The sequence below is a fragment of the Schistocerca cancellata genome, chromosome 1, assembly GCF_023864275.1.
Source record: "Schistocerca cancellata isolate TAMUIC-IGC-003103 chromosome 1, iqSchCanc2.1, whole genome shotgun sequence".
Lineage (NCBI taxonomy): Eukaryota > Metazoa > Arthropoda > Insecta > Orthoptera > Acrididae > Schistocerca > Schistocerca cancellata.
The window spans coordinates 563566222-563584769 of NC_064626.1; the positions used below are offsets into that span (position 1 = coordinate 563566222).

The following is an 18548-nucleotide window of genomic DNA, read 5'->3' on the forward strand; positions in this document are numbered from 1 at the left end:
GTTTTCTTAGGGAAACAGTTTTCAAATATATTCAAAGTTATCAGGAAATAGGTTAAATTTTAAATTAGCACCATGTTCCCTGTACACCTTACCCCAGACTAACTGTCACAAGCTTTTCCTAAAATTTTTAATTGTTAAATCGTTAATTGAATGCACTATTTTGGAGGACTGTTTTTCATTACTGTATGGAGTTATATCATATACTGTAAGTAGCTGTGCATCACAGACAGACAGACAGACCATTCTTAACAGGAAAAGTTTTTATTTGATTAAATTTATGTTGGCCTATGAAAACATTATCGATCAGTGTGCTGCTTTCCTGTACCACCCGAGTAGGAAAATCAATAATTGATACCAAATTGAAAGAAGAAAGTAATACTTCAAGGTCAAACTTTCTACCAGACACTTTCAGAAAAATGTACATTGAAATCTGCACAAACAATAATTTGCTTTCCTCTGGCTGACAGATAGCACAACAGACACAATTTTTTTCAAAAATAGTTGACAATTTCCCAACGGGGACCTATACACTGCTACAATTATAAAAGTGGCATTATTTAGTTTAAGTTCACACGTACATGTTTCTATATGTTGAGCTACACAATTTTTTTAATTTCCAAATTTTCCACACTATGACAGATTTTAACATATATGGAAACTCCACCTCTCTTCATAGTATCTGTAATTACATGTGCTGTACACTTATATCCACCTACATTTACCATTTCCATACCTGTGTCTATATGATGCTCAGACAGGCATAGTGCATCTATTCCATACTCAGTTTTCAAATCTTCTAAACAAACAAGCAGCTCATCTACTTTGTTTTTTAATCCCCTCATATTCTGATGCTATATCTAACATTATTTTTCACTGTGCTTTTATGCGAAGCTTGTGACATAGCATGTAGAAACTGGGTGCAGGGTGTCACTGGGATGAAGGAGGAGATGGATCTTGCGAAAGATTTTGGGAGGGACCTAAGGATTTGATTAGGGACGATAGGTATTACTAGACTTCTGGAATGGGTTCATTATGGTTGGGTTTTTAGGTGGAAGAGGCAGACAGTTGTCTTTATGGACTTCATATGAAATGTGCCTTGGTGGCAGAAAAATTGTTCTGTTGTCAGATGCAAATGCCAGTTTTCTAAATTTTGTCAAGAGTGTTTTGGGAAAGCACATCTCCTTTCCTTCAGGGATTTCCATTTGAGTTCAAGGAACATTTGCTTAAAACTTGCACACTGATTGAACCTACTGATAATAAATCTATCAGCATGCCTCTTCATGTGTTCCTTGAATCCAACCTAACACTCAAGCAGTACTCAAGATTGGGTTGCAGTAGTGTTCTATACACGGTCTTCTTTATAGATGAGCAACAGTTGCTTAAAATTCTCCCAAAAAACCAAAGTGAACCACTTGCTGTCCCTATGTTCCATTTAATATTGCTTTGCAACATTATGGATAGATATTTGATGTGACTGTTTCAAGCAGCACACCACTAATATTGTCTTCTACAATTACAGGGCCATTTTTTCTATTATCTGCATTAGCTTACATTTTTCTACATTTAGAGCAGGCTAGCATTATGACACCAATCATATTTTTTAAATCATCCTGTATCCTTCTACAGTCACTTAATGATTATACTTTCCCTTATACTAAACCATCAGCAGCAAACAATCTCAGATTGCTGCTTGCCCTATCCAAAAGATCATTTATGTATATTGAGAACAAAAGAGGTCCTATCACACTTCCCTGGTGTGCTCCTGATGATACCATTGACTGATGAACACTCACTGTTGAGGACAATGTAGTGGGTTGTACTACTTACGAAGTCTTCAAACTACTCACATATTTGGAAACCTATTCTGTATGCTTTGGATATTTGTTAACTGTTTGTAGTTACGTACTGTGTAACAGAGAGAGCAAAGTAGAAATAAATAAATAAATACAAAATCCACATTTGGTAGTGAAGTAGTTTTGATTAACTATAGTAAGAAAGTGAATAAAATCAAAGGTACTTTTTATGGTGGTGGTGTTTCATTGTACACTGGGATTTCCAAAACTAGCTGTGAATTTTCTAAGAAGTTAAAGTTTTCAATCTGAATACTTTACAAACTATCATGTTTCTCTAGGAAAGTTACACATTTTTGTTATCAGAAGCATCAGGGCATTCAAAATATAACACTGCAATTTTGACAAGCTCACATTTTAAACTTTGAACATTCCAGACAATGATAATTTTAAATACTAATAACTTTTTAATGCACAATTTCTGAAGAAAGTAAGATGTTCATTGTGAAGTGGAGAATAAGGGCTTTCAATTAATGTATGTCAGTCCTAACACATAACTACTAGCAGGATAGAATTTTTAAGCACCGATGGTTTTAGTGAATCATAAATTTAGATTTATTCATCAAGAAATGTTTTATCAAAAATTAATTGTAGTATTATCATCAGTGGTCTGGTAACTGTAAAATGAATTATAAAATATAGTTAAATATAGTATGATTGCAAATTTAACAATTTCATTTATTATGATATATGCACTACACGTACAATAGAAGATGGGGGGAGGGGTGGAGGGAGGATTTAAGGATTGTAATTGTAGCAACTTGGTATTTTTCTGGTTCAGCATATGTAACTCTTCATAAAAATTTGGTGTTTTCTCACTTTCACAACAAACCACCATTTAACATCACAGCATATAGCAATGTTACTAGCAGGTCAGTATATAGTTAACAAGTGTTCTTGCACATTATGGTAGCAAAAGCATAACCAAGTATTTGAATCATGTATATCGTGGGATTACAGAAGATCAGACAATTTACTTTTCAAAGAAATGAGCTTGTTGACTGTTTGGTAACTGTCGTGTTTAGAGTATTAAAATAATGTGGCTGCAGAGAAATTACATGCCATCGGAAGATGTGAGAACAGAGTAACCTTGATATCTGAGGCAAGTTCAGCTTAAACACTTTGTATGTTCCAGCATACAATTTTGAGGAGCAGCTTATGATCTAACATTTGTCTAGCTCACACGCTGATAGCCATGTTTGGCATTCTTTTGCATGTGAACCCTTGAAGAAATAAATAGTATATATATAATTTCCTGTGAAGTCTTAAATGTATATATCAATATGGAAAGTCAGCTTAAATGCCATGTAGTTTGCTATGCTGCAAGAATACTACCCACATTTCATTAAAACAAGCTATCTAATTAGTGCTGTACAGAAAGTTTAAATACAGTCTACTGCAACTGTTTACCATTCAGTGATCTCACACTGTAACAGAATGAACAACTGTTTGAAAGAAAGAGTGAACAATTTAGTAATTGCTTTAAGTAACTTAATATTTAGAACAATGTGCAGTTAATTACATGAAAATTTAAATCTCACTATTACTTTTACCTTTGCTTCCAGAAGGAATTTTGATATAACAACTGGGTGTTCTTTGCTGACATCACTTGCTGACTTTAAGTATGTCTCAAGATCCTGTGGTGTGTGAGCAACATTCATTGCTGCTCCACTCAAGACATACGATGGTCTTACCAAACAAGGATAGCCAACTTCTTCACAAAATTCTTTTGCAGACTCCAAGTTTGTCAACTCCTTCCATCTGCAAAACCAATGTGAAAATATTTGCACTGGAAAAGAGAGTTACTTATAACTGTAAAATAGTCTTATTTTTATATAATTATAATATTATATTTTAAAACTTTCAGCTGTTGATACACAACCTCTTTTATTGTGAAAAAAGTCAAAATTATTCTTTCGGTAAGATTAAAATTATATGTGGCCACACATTCCTACGGAGATAATTCAGAAGAAAAATAATACACTGATACTTCAAAAATCAAGATGGCATTATACATTACAAGTAGCACAACAAATTTCCCTTCACACTGCATCACGCTTTCCACTGGATGGAGCCTACAAAGAGATATTATTTGCACTGACCTTTAAGGAAGCTCTCTTAGGCCTATTCTTACAATGCCCAGCAAAGCAAGAGAAATTAATTTCCAGTAAACTTAAAGGTCAGAATAAACTTACAGTAAATTAACGTTGGTTCTTACCATCGAAATGTTAAATTTTACTGCCGGTTAATCTGTACAATATTTGTAGCAGATGGTACACATGTTTATGGTAATATATATTATTATCTATCCATCTTTTTCATTGTTTTGAAAGTTTCTGTGAAGGAAATCTGTCTCATATGCTGTTTGACACAATGGCGGATAGTAAACAGAGGATTAGGCAGGCTAATTTTTCCCCTAAGGCAGAACGAATTCTCCTTAAAATTATAGAGGACAAATATCATGCCATTGAAACTAAAATAACTTATGCTGTAATGTGGGAGCAGAAAAGCAAAACATGAGACCAAGTGTGTGAATCGTCTGAAGCTTCGAGGGGCACCAAAAGATCTGTAAAAAAATTTAAGAGGCAAGTATGAAAAAGGAAGAAAAGGGTTAAAAAGGAAACAGCGGATGAAAAGGAAAGAAAATTTCATGATGGAGATGCAGCAGGTAATTTACTGTGGCTTCATAAACTTTCCCAGAGTAATAATTCATTGTATTCATATCGGGTCTCCAGTTGGAACATCTCGTCATCTGGACACAATATTTCGGCAGTCCACCTGGCCGCCATCTTCAGGTGAGTAGGTCATAGCACTATCTTGTCAGAACTGAAATGAAACATGCCACGGCAGCTCCTTTATACACCGACCATGGGTCCACCATGCATGTGTGAAAATAACTGCTGTCTAGTGGCAGGCCCAACAGTGCACCGACGGTGAACACTTGCAGAAAGACAGACAAGGACCGTTGTTTCTTAATGTCAAACAGAACAGGGTTCAAACTCTTAAAGGATACCACTTATTGCTGTTTGTAATATTGTCCGATAGCCAGACTTCAATGGCTTCTTTCTATACACAGTCCCAGTACTGTGACACAGGACAATCACTTGTGTCTCATCATACAACATTTTATGTCCTTCTGTAAACAATGTTCTGCCACTGTAGATTTTTCTGGCTGAAATAAATGTGTGAGGAGATGATGCTCCATGCAACAATCTTGGACCATACGAATTGTTTCTCCAATATAGACTTTCCTGCAATGGCAGGGAATATTGTAGACTCCGGGCTTTCTCAAACCTAAATCATCCTTCACTGAGCCCAACAGGGCTCTTGTCTTAGCTGGTGGATGGAATACACTTAATATTAAATTTCTTTAAAATTCTTCCTCTAAGATATGCTCCCTGCAAATGGTAGGAACGCCATTGATTTTCTTGTATCTTCCATTGGTTCCCACAAAGGTACAACCTGTAGAGCACGATGGATCTGATTGTCAGTATAACCATTCTGCTAGAATACAGCTTTTAGATAGCCCAGTTCTTGTGTCAAACTATCTACATCTGAGATGGCGTAAGCTCTTTTTACCAATGTGTGTAGGACCCTGTTGTGTTGGTACGATGGATGACAACTTGATGCATGAAGATATCGGCCCGTATGTGAGGGCTTCTCGTCAACAATATGCATACGGGCCAATATCTTCATCCATCAAGTTGTCATCCATCGTACCAATGCAACACAGTCCTACGTACATTGGTAAAAAGAGCTTATGCCATCTCAGATGCAGATGGCTTGACGCAAGAACTAGACCATCTGAAAGTTTTGTTCAAGCAGAATGTTTATACTGACAATTAGATCCATCATGCTCTACAAAAATAGGTAGAATTAAAAAACTAAGACCAGAGCCCAGTTGGGCTCAGTGAAGGCCGATTTAGTTTTGAGAAAGCCCGAAGTTCACAATATTCCCTGCCATTGCAGGAAAGTCTATATTCGACAAACCATTCATATGGTCGAGAATTGTTGCATGGATCATCACCTCCACATGCATTTATTTCAGCCAGAAAAATCTGCGGTCATAGAGCATTGTCTTACAGAAAGACATAAAATGTTGTACAATGAGACAAGTGGTTGCCCCCCGTGTCGCGGTATAGGGACTGTGTCGTGAAACAAGCCACTGAAACCTGGCTATCTGACAATATTACAGAGATAAGCAGTATCCTTAAAGTAAGAGTTGCAACCCTCTTCTATTTGACATTAAGAAACAACAGTCTTTGTCTCAGTCTTCAAAAACTGTCATTAGTATTTGGTATTGATTTGTCTGCGAGCTTTCACCATCGGTGTGCTGTTGTGCATGCCACTACAGGGCAATTATTCTCACGCATGCATGGTGGACCCACAGTCTGTGTATAAAGGGGCCACCATGGTGTGTTTGATTTCAGTTCTGGTGAGATAGTGTGATGGCCTACTCACATTAAGATGGCAGCCAGGTGGACTGCCGGAATAGTGTGTTTAGATGATGAGATGTTCCGGCTGGAGACCAGATATGAATACAGGTATATTTATTGTCACAATTTAATTCATTTTGGTCAGTATTTTATGTTTTTGTCATAACCTGTTGTTTTAAAGAACTAAAACCTTATATCATTGTCTTAAACATATGTGTAAACTGTTTGTTAATTTTGTATTTTAATTTCAGATACTGTGAAAGGAACACAAAAGCCTACGGTCTCACTGATGTCAATAATGAGTCTAAAACAAACTATTGTTACTGAAATGATGGAGGAGCGGAATGAAGAACACATGTCATTGTCCTGATCACCTGCACACTTCAAGTCTGTTACAAGTCCTGAACTATTTGTTGAGCATAGGCCTAAAACAAAAGGAAATATAGGGGATCCCAGACACTTTACACAGTAGAAAAATGTTTCATACAGAAGAAAGAAAGCACACTAAAGAGAGGAATGAGAAAGGGAAAGATATGAATGGGAAAGTGAAAGCCCAGAGTGGGTAGGGGGTTAGAAACTGAACAAAAAGTGAAACTAATGGGGAAAAAGATTTTTTAAATGAATAATATATTTGATACTGTAATTACATATTATTACATTCAATTTTTTGGCTGAAATGTTAAGTAGAGATGTCAAACAATTTTCTCAGTTATAGCTAAATACGATTTCACAGTTGTAAAAAAGTCTTCAGTCAGAGCAGTTCTCACTACAGTTTGCTGAATTTCTCTACAATGGCTTCGAAGTTTCTAAGGAGGGTATTTGGCTCTAGGCGAGGCTCTTCTTGTTTCTAAGCTACTTTGTGTAAAACAGCAAAGGCAACATTAACAACAACGATTGTAATTTAACAGTCAAGCCTAGCGATAACACTGGGAATCTTTTGTTTCCCAACACCGAAACACCTATTACATTTCTGGTATGAAAGTGATATTCATTATAGAGCGTCTCTGCTTTGTTATTAGGGCATCAAGTGGTGTTATGAAATAGATTTTCAGGGGATGTGCACAGTCACATAATATCCACGAGCCCTATAAATCTCCTCTTTCTTAGCGTGCCCTTAACCAACTATTCATGACAATTTTAGTATGTGTGGAACCTGGACATCATCCAACAATATCAGTGAAAAGTACTGACCAGTACTTATATATTATAGAAAAACAACATTTTCTGTTCCTAAACATTTCAGCACAGTCACCACCTGGTGACTGAATAGAATTTTTTTCAGTATGAATTAAGTTTAATTTTGTATTTTCAATTTCATTTTCAAGTTTCTGCATGTTTTATGAACTCTTGTACCAATCTTGCAATAGCACTTTTTATGGTTTTTATTATTTGAAGAGCGATTGCTGTGCTAACCCCTATGGAATCACCAAGGGCAATTAACATGCTTCCTAGAGTTAAAAACTGTAAGGTTAGACACAGTTAGTTCACTGGCAGTACAGCATTATTCCTGAAATGGATATGTAACACACAGTCTGAGATTTATCAAGTAGTCAATAACATTTTAAAGAAACATTGTACAAGAGCCAAAAGAACAAATAAAATAAAATCATAATAACACAAAACAAAAATTTAATTTTGTTTTTTAATGTTGAACTTGATCCCATAGAAGAAAAAGAGCTAAGTATACTGATGGTTTTATTAGGCAGAATCACTTAAAGGATTCTCAATTTTTCTCAAGTTTCAAAAGAGTTTGTTCTGGTTTTCATTACTTTAGGTCTCCCTTGTATGTATCACAATTTGACCATCACCTCTATCTTCAGTCATTTCCAAAGAAACGAATGTAATTACTTTTTACCATTTGGCACATAACCTTGAAATATGCTTCCATTAAGAGTCTAATGGAAGACAATGCTATATAAAAGATAACTTCTGGCTATCTAATATTTTGCAGTCAGATGTGTCTGAACTGGACACTGTAAAAGCAAGCTGTTATTGAAGTTCCCGTACCCAAAAAAAGTTCCAGTACCTATAAGAAATTCCTGTAAACAGTTAACATTGTAAGAATGTGCCTTACATATAACAGAAGTGAGTCTGCTCTGCGGTGCAGACTGATAGAGTCTAGTAGGTAGTGGTTGTCACTTCAGCAAAATGTTCTGGTATTGTTTGTACAATGTGTTACCTTTCATTCAGATGTAGAAACTGCCTTTATCATGGAACTTCGAATCTCCCACCTCACAAAGGAAAATCAAACAAACAATAGGCCAAAGTGACGTGAGATTAAATCTTCTCTATTTAGTACATGGACTTTCCAGCATGTCTAATATACCATGAAGCATCTGTCTGAGTAATTGTCGCACAGCAATATGCACTGTCACTAAGAAAGTAGTAAGGTTCATCTCAGTGACTTTGAAGCCTTACCTAAGGCATTCCCATGCTGGGCAGAGTGTCATACGTGTTTCTGTGCTCACTTGCTGTTGCAGGCCTATCCTCATATGTACACTTTGCAGATCATCTAGATTACACACCATTTGCTGTACACCAAATTATATAAAATTTTGTACAGCCTTTCAAAATAACAACACTTAATTGTTTTACAAGTTTCAGTTTCATACTTGAAATAATTTTGGAAATATTTAAAATTATCTAAAAAAGCTCTAATTTATAACTTCCTGTTACATTCAACAATCAGACATTTTTAATATTTATTTGTACATTCATCAGATGACACCAAAATAGTTCACTAAAAACTTTTAACAGCATAAATTATGTAACTTTCTCAGCTTACAAACAGCTGGTCCATTATGCTGCCTGAGTGAATAAGGGAATAATTCAGCATGTATGTGCAGCAATAATCATTGAAACTGGGAATAACGAAGTGTGAGTGAGTGCAGGAATCTGATTTGTACAGCCTTGGTGTGAGTCACAACCTTTAGGATGATATGGTAGTTTTAAAGCAACCAGTTTTTGTTATTGTGAAAACATAGAACTTACATCAATCCTTCAGATGATTAAAGTTTGGGTTAATTTGTTGATGATGTTTACTTTTTAGGAATGTGGAGTTATGTATTTCATATTAATTAAATCTGGAAAAGGGATAGAGAGAGAGAGAGAGAGAGAGAGAGAGAGAGAGAGCAAGCTGTAAGTGTTCAAGGATTAGTAAAAACTGTGCTTATTTCTGTTAATTCATTTTTGGAACTGTTTATTACAACAGATTTCATAGTGTGTGTGTGTGTGTGTGTGTGTGTGTGTGTGTGTGTGTGTATACAAACTGACAATAGAGGACAGATCTGGTGATGCAAGGACTTAGTAGTTATTACCAGACCATGCAAAATTAACATTTCAACAGTATGATACAGTTTAACATATCTATGCACCCTGATGACACTTTCTGTGCATCTAATTTTTTACAGCCTTCTTCAGCTGAGGATCATTATACTTCTGTTCTGTGTACTCCATGTTCCTGAAAGACTCATTTTGGTGACTAATTTCTGTATAAGAACAGGTAGCGTAAGGCTTGTTTAACTGAGGTTCAACAGAAGGGCTGCTGACTCTACTGTGACAGTATTGTAGTGTCATGTGACAAACACACAAGCAATGTTAATCAGATTATACTGGCTATACAGTATGTAAAAAATAGCTGTTTACAACATACCCCAGTGGTGTAGGGGAAGTTAAAACAATTTGATGTAAGACACTTGTGGTTTATCAATCTAGGAACCAACCTAAAATAGCCCATGAAAGCAACATGAGCAAGAGCACATGCATGCTGCATTATATCCTCTTCCTCTCACCCCCTTATGGCCCCAGCTTTCATTAACACTGGTAAGTAATCTATCCTGTGAGGGTAATGAAAAGGAATGGGATTTGAAGAAATTATGCTATAACCATAATCTGATTAAAATTACTTGGTAGTTGACACTTCACGCATTGGAACTGGTTTCCTCCTACTGGAGCATCCTAAATCTAATCAGAAGGCTATTACTCTTATTCAGTTAATTAGATTAAATGTATTTTCTTACTTCTTATACTTTGCTGCATCATTTTCACCATTCTACTGACTTATTTGCTCTTATTTTTCTTCTTGTCATACTGTTTTTGTTTGGAATCTGCTGTGTTGCCCATAATCTGCAACCGAGTACCACCCGGAACTGTTCAATGGTTGGTAATGTGGCACCTCATGTAGCCAGTGTAAGGACAGTTTCAGATAACCAATGGCAGTGAGAAATTACAGTTTGCTTTTAGCACTGAACTGATATTTTTTCAGTCTTGAGTTTGCTCATTACAGGTTAACTTAAATTGCCATGAACAAAGTAATCATGATTTTAGTTCTGCTGCAGAATGTTTACCACCATTTTCCAGATAAATCACAATATTGCGGTTAGTTTGTGACAAGTTTTAATTCAGTACTACAAAATGCATCATCTGCCACAGTTCACTCATTTGTCACTTAAATACATTTCTGTCATATCTCAACACAGCTGCTCCCAACATTGCTCTGCATTACACATTAATAGTATTTGTGGTGTGACCTGCAGTGTTTGTGTGTCACCTGTAACTGACCAGTAGCCGACAGCCGATGTGGCAACACTATAGAGGCAAGTTACAGATGTCAATTCTCAAAGTCATTTTAATCTGACTGTAAATAAATTTCCAGTTCAATCTAAACTTAAGACTTACAAGCACAGTTGTATTAAAGCCAGAGCAACAATACAATTTAATTGTTAATTTTACACTGTTAAAATTTACGAAATTGTGAGGTAAAGTTAACACAAACATAAATTTTACGTTCCATAAGTGCAACGACAAAGAGCTTTTTAACATTCAAGGATGACTTTAGCCAAAATCTCATGCGATGCACATGTGCTGTAGCTGATGTGGCTTTTGTTGGCTAATCTGCGGCAGTTTCCCAGCTTGAAAGAGCACAGTGTCATATCAAACTGTTCATCTAGACTTCCCCTGCACCACTTAGGTACACTGTAAACAGTTATTGTTTACATCCTGTATAACATCTAGTTCATAGTGCCCACCATCTGTTTCAAGAGCTTTCTTTTAGATACTGCTCAGTTGCAATTTGTTAGATACATCCACATAAGGGCATTCTCAATGGAGTGTAAATTTTAAGCAACTTACTGTAACACAGTTGTAGCATATGAGAGCATGTAAGAAATAAATGGCAGTGAATGACCCACAGTACTGCTGAAGTTTTACTTCATTTCACATTCTGAGTTGCTGTGTCCCAAAGTTTTATTCCTATTGTGGCCAGGTAGTAAAGGTCAGCCTGGTCAATCAGCTAATAAAGCCACTGGACAGTATTGCTGTATTGCTGGCATTATGACAAAATACTCTGGGCAGATGGGTGGGAGGAATTGAGGGGGGGGGGGGGGGGGCTGTTATGACAACTGCCAATGGTCAAGTGCATGGAACAGGTAACACAGTGTGACCAAGAGTGAAGTAATATTTTGTAACTTAGGCACTTGCATGCTACCAGGAAACTAACAAATCGCCCATTTAACCAGGCCTAGCAACCTGTGAACTAGGAACTAGGAAAAGCGGGAAGGGCAAGTAATATAAAGCAAACCTACTCTACCCCCTCTAGTAGGACTAGGTACTAAGTGTAGCTATAAGGGTATACTTAAGTGAGCTTAGGGGCCTAAAGCATTCAGCTGCATCTGCGTCTTGAACTGGAGGGAATGACGGACTTTTAAATTTCAGAGAAACAACCACACACCTCTGGTGATGGATACTGGCTGGGTACCTGCCTGCTTATCGGCTCCCCAAGTTCCGGCGAGGTGTGCCCAAATGTGCATAGCGGTCGCAGGACTTGTGGAAAGTTCACTGATATGGGGAGCTGGAGTGTGTCTAGCATCCACCCTCTGAGGGACTGACAAAGGACGTTGGTATTGGCTACTGCACCCAAGAACATGACCCAAAGGGGACCACAAGTAAAGATGGGGGTGAGTAGCTGGAATGACCTTGGAGGACCTGGGAGGGTTGCACTTGCTCTTCACCACTGGCAGCACACGCAGCATCGCATGCTGGTAGGCTGCTCAGCACTGCAGTAGCTGCAGCCCATGACTCAGCAAGAAAACAGACATAACCTGTGTATCTGAGCATCAATGCATTCCACAATTGGCTGTGTTTAGAAGTGCAGCATGACCATGAAGACAGCTGGAACGCTGTATAAACCTGGTTGATTAATCACTTGTCAATACTACCACCATGATGATAAGCCCAAATGTAAATACGTGCTCTCATTCACCATTTCTCTCACTTGGCCTGATATACAGCAGCCCAGAACAGGCTGGGTTGTTTCAGAGGATATAAGACAGATTCTAAACAGCTCTGCCAGGCTATGTGTGGTGGCAACACACTGCATCACACCGAGTTGAAATCTACACAAGGGAGTACAATATTATTCTAGGGCCCTACCGAGAAGAGCTTTGTCAGTGAATTGGGCTAGTGAAGACATATTCCCCCTATTTGGTACTTCCACTACAACAGCAAACAGTTTTATCTTTACCATAAAGAGAAGGTGGGGTGAGCTGTGGTCTGTAGTGATGCCACATTTACCAGTATCTCCACAGAACTGTCTGTTTTGTTGAATCTGTAACCTATTTTCAATGGGGTGTCAGACGTTTTGGATGTTTCTGCTTGAGGGAAAAAAAGAAAGAAAGAAAGAAAGAAAGAAAGAAAGAAAGACAGAAAGAGAGAGAGAGAGAGAGAGAGAGAGAGAGTGTGTTTTCTCAAATTCTCAAATCCCTTCACACACATCTTGAACCCATTTCCAGTCCATTTGAGCATGAAAGGTGTTTCCTTTTTCCCTTTATCTTTCCACCAAGGTAAAGAGCCTGTGACGAGTGGGGATTTTATTGAGAGGCTGGAAGGGATTTGCATTCAAACCTACTTCAAGTACAGCTGAGAAAGAGCTCTTCCACACCAGATCCACTACAATAAGCTAGTGAAACATGATCTGATGGCTTGGAACAATATGTTTTGGCTTCAGCTCCCACGTGCACCTCAGCTACCATGAGGAGGAAGCTGTAGATGCTGCCAAGACAGCTAGCTTTTGTATTCTCTTTCCCCTTTGAGGTTGATGATGGACATTCAACCTACAACTGTCCCAAGTTGCTTGTAATCTACATGCTAATATGATGTGCGCCTACTACCAGCATTTGGATTAGTGTATACTGTATCATAGCTGTACCATACCACATGTTATGTTGAGGATATTTTGTAACTGAGTGCTTATGGGATATTTTTCCCATATCTTAACATTTAAGAGAGCAGATGTGATTCCAAATATAAAAAAAGAGATCTGTTACTAGAGATCCGGGGCCACATCACATCCTCATTCTGTTTAGTAATAGGATGACACTTCCATACTTGACCTATGATCTGTAACAATTTACAGTGCACACCTTAAATGGAAATTTGGCTGAATAGTTTGCATGAACTCTTCTATGGGATTGGCTGTTAATGCACACCAGTACTCCACTCAAGCACCAAGGAGTCTATTTGTGATAATTAATATAAGTATCATGTCTTTGTAGTAATGAATGAATACTACGCCATTTCTACAGGTAGCCAGAGATGAAATACTTGTGCTAAAGTGAGCTAACTCATGTGGGAAAGCCTAGAACACAAGGGATATGACGAAGAACTCAAACCACTTGACAAAATTTGATGAACTGTTCCTTGAGCTCATGTTCCCCCAAAACACGAAGATTGTCATTCCAATGTTGGGTGGGACCTGTATCACAGGCAAGGCAGATTGCTATATGAAATGTTCAGAAACAGGACAGTATGGCCACAACAGCGGAGTACTATCTTGGTTTTCAACATCCCACATCTTACAGAAACCAATTTGACAGCTGTCCTCTGGCAGTCTAGATTTAGGGTTCCCATAGCTTACCTAAATCATCCGAGGAAACTCCATCTCTCATGATCTTTTAGATTAGACTTAAAATTCTTACCATCCTTCCTTTCCAATCCAATGTTGCATTACTCAATTCTCTGCCTTGCATCTATCAATAATCATAGGAGGCACTGACCCAGCATAACTCCAGATACCAATATAGAAAGTTTTGGTTTGTCTGTCATGTGATGTTCATGCCAAATACTTTGGTTACCAGTAAGTGAGCTAAGTATGTCTTAGTTCTGGTACATGTACACAAAATGTTTAGTTCAAGAAATCACAAATTAATGTAACTCCATAACGATATGTTGGAAATGAGCGACTCAGTGTGTATTAAATATGTTGCCTGGAATACATTTTTGTTTTCCAAACACACCTGTCAAATGGAAAACTCTTACATTTATAAAAATGAAATTCATGCACCTTGGCTGAGATATTCCAATGCGATCCAGCATTCTTGAAAATTTGAATCTGTTTTCCGCACCATCTACAGACTCCGGAGAAGTACCAAGAATTCTGGCTTGCTGCCGATGCAAGTCCATTGCAATATTATTTGGCAGCTGTCCACCCATACAGAGAATGATGCCTTCTGGATTTTCAATGTTGTATATATCCATAACAACCTGAAAAATGCATTAGTTAATGTCTGAATGTTGTTCTCATTAACAGAACTATACTTAAAAAGCTCTGTCTAGTGTGAGAATAATAACTGTAGGTATATTACATAGAGGGGTATATTAAGTCATTCACAGAATATGGTACAGTTTGACATCTTTAAGAACTGACATAAAAGATTGTTGATGCAACTGCATATGATGTGCATGTGTGTCCTCTTATCTGACATCCAAGCAAAGATCAAAATTAATTACTATATATTCTGACAGTTATTTGTCAAAGTTAAATTTTTACAACAGGCACAAACAGGTCATCTGCGGAAACCTTTAAAATGTGTGGAAGTTAGTAAAATAGATGGATCTATGAAAAGATATGCAGTACAATGATAAACATTGAGCATGTTTCTCATTAGCATAATTCAAGACTAGTTGGCCACAGTTGCAGTTTCATAAATAAAGTCAAGTGTTAATGTCACCATCAAGAGGGACTTCAATAAACATATGGCTGTCATCAACACTGCCAAAAAATGTTTTCTCCCTCTGTTATTGGAGGACTTGCCAATAACTGAAATGTTTGGAAGCCTAACAACTGCCTTACATCATGAAACTGTATGGAGGCTAATTTAGATTCACTATTTCTTAACTCGTAGGTAAGGGTCAGAGCCCCATGATATAAAACCTTTCATTGAATGCAGATAAACAGGTACCAGTATGTCTTAAGTTTTCCATCGTACCCTTGTAAAAGGCATACTCTGAAGGTAAGTACCATTTTGAAAAAAAACTCAAAAATTAACATTTATTTTTGCAATACAGAGAATTTCTTGAACTATTTTTGTACACAGTTGCCACCAATCTTCAGGTGTCTGTTACAGCAGGAAACCAATTTTTCTATTCACTCTTCAAAGAAAGATGCTAAGAGTAAAGTCAGCCACTGGTGACTGCTGTCAAAAACACTTTCCTTCAAACTCATGCTTCAAGTTCAAGAACAAATGGTAGTCACAAATTTTGAAATCAGAGCTTTACAGTGGGCAATTGAACTTTTCCCAACCAAATTGTTGTATAAGGTTTTGAGTGACATAATTAGAATGGCAATGTTTTTATGAAGCAACACAGTGCCTTGACCTGAGCATTCCATGCATTTTGTTTTGAACTGCCCTGATCTTGCACGTTCTGATTACCACTTGTTCTTGAACTTTAGGCATTATTCTGGACAAAGGCATTTGACAGCAATGATGGCACAAAATCTCGTGTTCATCAGTGGCTTCACTGGCAGCACATTTCTATGAAATAGACATAGGAAAGTTAGTTTCTCACCATGATAAATGGCTGAACAATAGTGGCAACTATGTACAAAAATAGTTTAAGAAATGCTCTTTCCTGTAAAAATAACTCTTGGTTTGAAAAAAATATTTTATGAGGCTTTTTTCCAAAATGGTACTTCCTTTCTGGACAAGTCTCATAATATATTGCTTACTTTCTTTCTGAATGGAGACAGCTACACATTTGTCATTTGCATTTCACATATGCAGGGCTATTTAAATTGCTTTGTGAAACAAGTGTTATACTTTATTTCATTTTTATGACGACTCCAATTATGGAAATTTGTCTTGCTATAGTTAAGGAATTTCAGAGAGAAAGGCATTTTCTGAGGTACATTTCAGCAGCGCATAAGAAACACTATGCCCTGGAAAAATTCGCTCCCAATTTTTCCACAACAAAGACTTTTTCTAGGTAGATGCTAACTTCAAATTTGTGCTGCTAAATATTGGCTGATAAGAGAAATAAGGTGACAGTGACAAGACTGAAAACCAAATATTGAATAACTGAATGAAAAATATTCTACAAGATTTATTATTGAAGGACACAATTGGTTTTTAGCTGTTAGGCCATCATCAAGTACAAAGATAAATATGTGTGGCTTTGAACTTTATTAGGAGCATCCAAAGAACGTTTCAATTGGCTCATGAAGGCAAAAATTATATATGTTAATGTAAGACTAAAGTGAGAAAAATTATTTCAATAAAAGGTGACGTAAAAATTATGCAGAATAGATGGACTATGGCACACTGAGTTAAACTACATGGCAAATTACAATAACTATTCAGTGAAGAAAACTTAATTGAGCAAAATTAAGTAAACTTTAATGGCATGTTAAGGAGAGAGAGAGAGAGAGAGAGAGAGAGAGAGAGAGAGAGAGAGAGAGAGAGAGAGAGAGAGGGGGGGGGGGGGGGGGGGAGATCAGAGATAATTTCCTTTAAGTGGTATATTGTACATGTTTTTTCATCATTCTGGACTCAGAAAAACTGCCAACAATAAATTTGGTACATTTTAGGAATGGCTTTGGAGACAATGAAAGTTTCACAGTACAAGAAGACTTCACTGGTTATTACAGTAGCAGTGCTGGCTCAGTTCCATGGCAAATAAAAGTCTGCAGAACAGATCAAAAGCATTGAAAACCAAATGTGGTTGCTTTTCATGTTGCCATATTAATAAACTGCAAATATATTAGCATAACAGACAATGTATTACAGTAAGCGTAACATCTAATCCATATTGAATGAGTTGGCAGGACAGTTAAGTAACTAAGGAAATTCACTGCAGATTTCTTTCATGCAACAAGTGGAACATGTTTGAAATGTAAATAAGTGTTATATTGCAGCAAATAAAGGCATTTGAACTTATAAGATGAATATTTGTAGACTTGATGCAGAAAATGGCCCCACCAACAAACTTGGGAGTGTATAAAGCATTGTCAAAGTAGATTTAGAGATTAGCTCACATGTACATTTTGTCCATATAGGTCCACAGTGAGAAGATTCTTCAGGATGCAGAACATGTTAGAAAAACAAGAACACACAATAATAAATGTGTTCCTGTATTTAAGAATTAATTTTTCATTGTGCTCTCTTCTGTAAATAAGTAACATGACTAATCCCTCTGGAAAAAGTATCTGTGGCCAACTAAACCACTAACCAACAATAAATACGGTCAGATTATTTAAGAATAATTACAGAAATAAAAAAAATTAACTTTAGTCAGAGTAAAAAAAAAACCAAGAAAGCATCATCATCCACATGAGCCACTACATATCACCTTATAAATGTAAAACGTTTTACTGAATTTTCGCATGGACCAATTTTCTGTGTTATGGTTACTCACTAATTTAATGCGCAAATACTGTTTCAGCCTGCTGTGCTACAGTATTCTGATGCAATGACATTAGAAGCATCTAATCTAAGTAAAAGGACTTCTCTACCAATGAAAATTCTTTACACACCTCAAATGAAATTTCTTCAAAATATAGCCTGTCAGACATGTCATAATCTGTACTGACAGTTTCTGGGTTATAATTGACCATAATTGTTTTCCTGCCAAGTTTCCTAAGTTCTCTCAAACAACCAACGGCACACCAATCAAACTCTACTGAACTGCCAATGCGATAAACACCAGAACCTGAAACAAACCAAATTTTTTAGCCAGCAGTAATATTCCAGTAAAAAAGAACAGCGTTAGTTACATTTGCAGTGACTAATTCAACATTATCTGACACATACACTATATCAACAGGAATTTAACAGGGAAATGGAAACAAATTTAAAATCTCAGAGATGACCAAATATTACAACCTTCTAGCTTGTTTACAGCTTTGTCCTTTACTTCAATCCAATATTACAAATTTTACAGTTATACTCATTGATAATTTTAATGCCATTATCTGTTCCCTTATATCAGA

General features: G+C 36.9%; 1 protein-coding gene across 1 annotated transcript in view; it reads right to left on the reverse strand.

The window, feature by feature from the left end:
* LOC126181199 (CAD protein) overlaps window positions 1–18548 on the reverse strand; it is a 572589-nt gene that overhangs the window by 383780 nt on the left and 170261 nt on the right. Inside the window, exons 13-15 of the mRNA XM_049924752.1 lie at window positions 18093–18268; window positions 14625–14824; window positions 3404–3611 (exon numbers count right to left, since the gene is read on the reverse strand). Coding sequence (XP_049780709.1) covers window positions 3404–3611; window positions 14625–14824; window positions 18093–18268 — 584 coding nt within the window. The remainder of the gene's footprint in view (window positions 1–3403; window positions 3612–14624; window positions 14825–18092; window positions 18269–18548) is intronic.